This window comes from Eimeria mitis, genomic scaffold, assembly GCF_000499745.2.
Source record: "Eimeria mitis Houghton genomic scaffold, Emh_scaff4772, whole genome shotgun sequence".
Taxonomy (NCBI): domain Eukaryota; phylum Apicomplexa; class Conoidasida; order Eucoccidiorida; family Eimeriidae; genus Eimeria; species Eimeria mitis.
In genome coordinates, this window is record NW_013573072.1 from 2843 (window position 1) to 4294 (window position 1452).

At 45.3% G+C, this 1452-nt stretch overlaps 1 protein-coding gene across 1 annotated transcript in view; it reads right to left on the reverse strand.

Moving 5' to 3' along the window:
- Nucleotides 1-310, reverse strand: part of EMH_0077520 (uncharacterized protein) — a gene marked incomplete at both ends in the record, with an annotated part of 2605 nt that extends 2295 nt beyond the window's left edge. The window contains 1 exon segment of the mRNA XM_013499868.1: nt 274-310. Within this exon segment, the coding sequence (XP_013355322.1) occupies nt 274-310 (37 nt within the window).
- Nucleotides 311-1452: the final 1142 nt, after the last annotated feature.

The window sequence follows — 1452 nt, forward strand, 5'->3', positions numbered from 1 at the left end:
TGCTCGCTGGGTTTCGCTCCACGCCGCAGATTTCCAGCCGCTCCCACCAACAGAAAGTTCAAAGTATGTACGTTAGATGTTATACATATGATTTATTGTGTTATAAATGAAAATTAGTCTAGTGAAGTCCAAAGAAATACATGAACTATGTCCAACTGGAGAAGGGAGCCGTGTAGGTTGTGAAATCAGCAACACGCTCCAGAAGAAAAAGAGACTGTCTGGTAGTGCGACTGCATCGGCAAAACAGATGAATAAAATGGAAGGCAAATGCACCTCCAGTTGAACGGCTTCGATAGTGAAATCCCATCATTCGTGTGGATGCCGTCCTTCCATCGCCGTCCCCTGCATGCCGCGAGAACATGAAAGCCAGTAAGCGAGTAGATGTTTGCCTGGCTGGCATCCAGTTGTTATTGACAGATCCTTAGGCTCAACCTCTGGCTGCTAAATGGCAAAGCTGTGAACGTAAATCATTTGAATTCATCAAGTCCCTTTGTTGAGGACGGAAACCGGTTGAATTGCCATCGGTACTCGACTTGTAGTGCGGGCGCATTACAATAGGTAAGTTATAGTATATCAGCTAGTATTTTCATTTCTCTTCTTAGGAGTATATTCGCACTTTCCAATTCGGAACACGCTTAAGTNTATCAGCTAGTATTTTCATTTCTCTTCTTAGGAGTATATTCGCACTTTCCAATTCGGAACACGCTTAAGTCACGTATAAGCTTGTCGTTAGGATTATTCACACAGTTAGAGACCTATGCAACCTGGGCGATGTAGCACCAGTTAGCGCAGGGGCCTTCACTTCCCATGGTAGGTTGCGTGTAAGCAAATACAAACGTTCTTTGAGTATATTCAGAGGTAAACCATACTGCAAAGGAAGCTTCGTTGAAGTTCGTCTGGCTTGTATTACAAGCCGCAGCAAGGTGCGCTGCAACCCCACTTCACGCTGCCTGTAGTGTACAGGCGCTGCAATGGATCTCTTGAGTGGCCTCTAGAGGCCTAGTATCATCAAACGGAATAAATAATATAGAATACCTAAGGGATTAGGACACTTTTAGATCGAAGAGAGGATCAGAATGCTCGCCAGCTTGGGGGCTGGGTGTGAGACTGATGCTGTGACTTTGGCTCCGACGATCGACGAGGGTCGACAACATGTTCTATTATTCTCGGTATTCCTTTCAGACAGATAATATGAACTCGAATGTGTTTTGATTATTTAAGGGGCTTAATAGTGGTTTAATAGTGGACTAGGCGAGACTCATGTATTTAGATAGCTAGACGCAGAGTGTGCACCTAGACACGATACCTTAGGGTTCATACGTAGTAACAGTGTAGGCCAGCTGTTCACTACCCTGTGCAACAGCAAGGCCTGAGCTCAACGTCCAGGAGTCCTGAAGACAAGGGACAGGGGAAGGAGGTCAGCTGACTGCTGAGATCTGTTCAAGATAACTT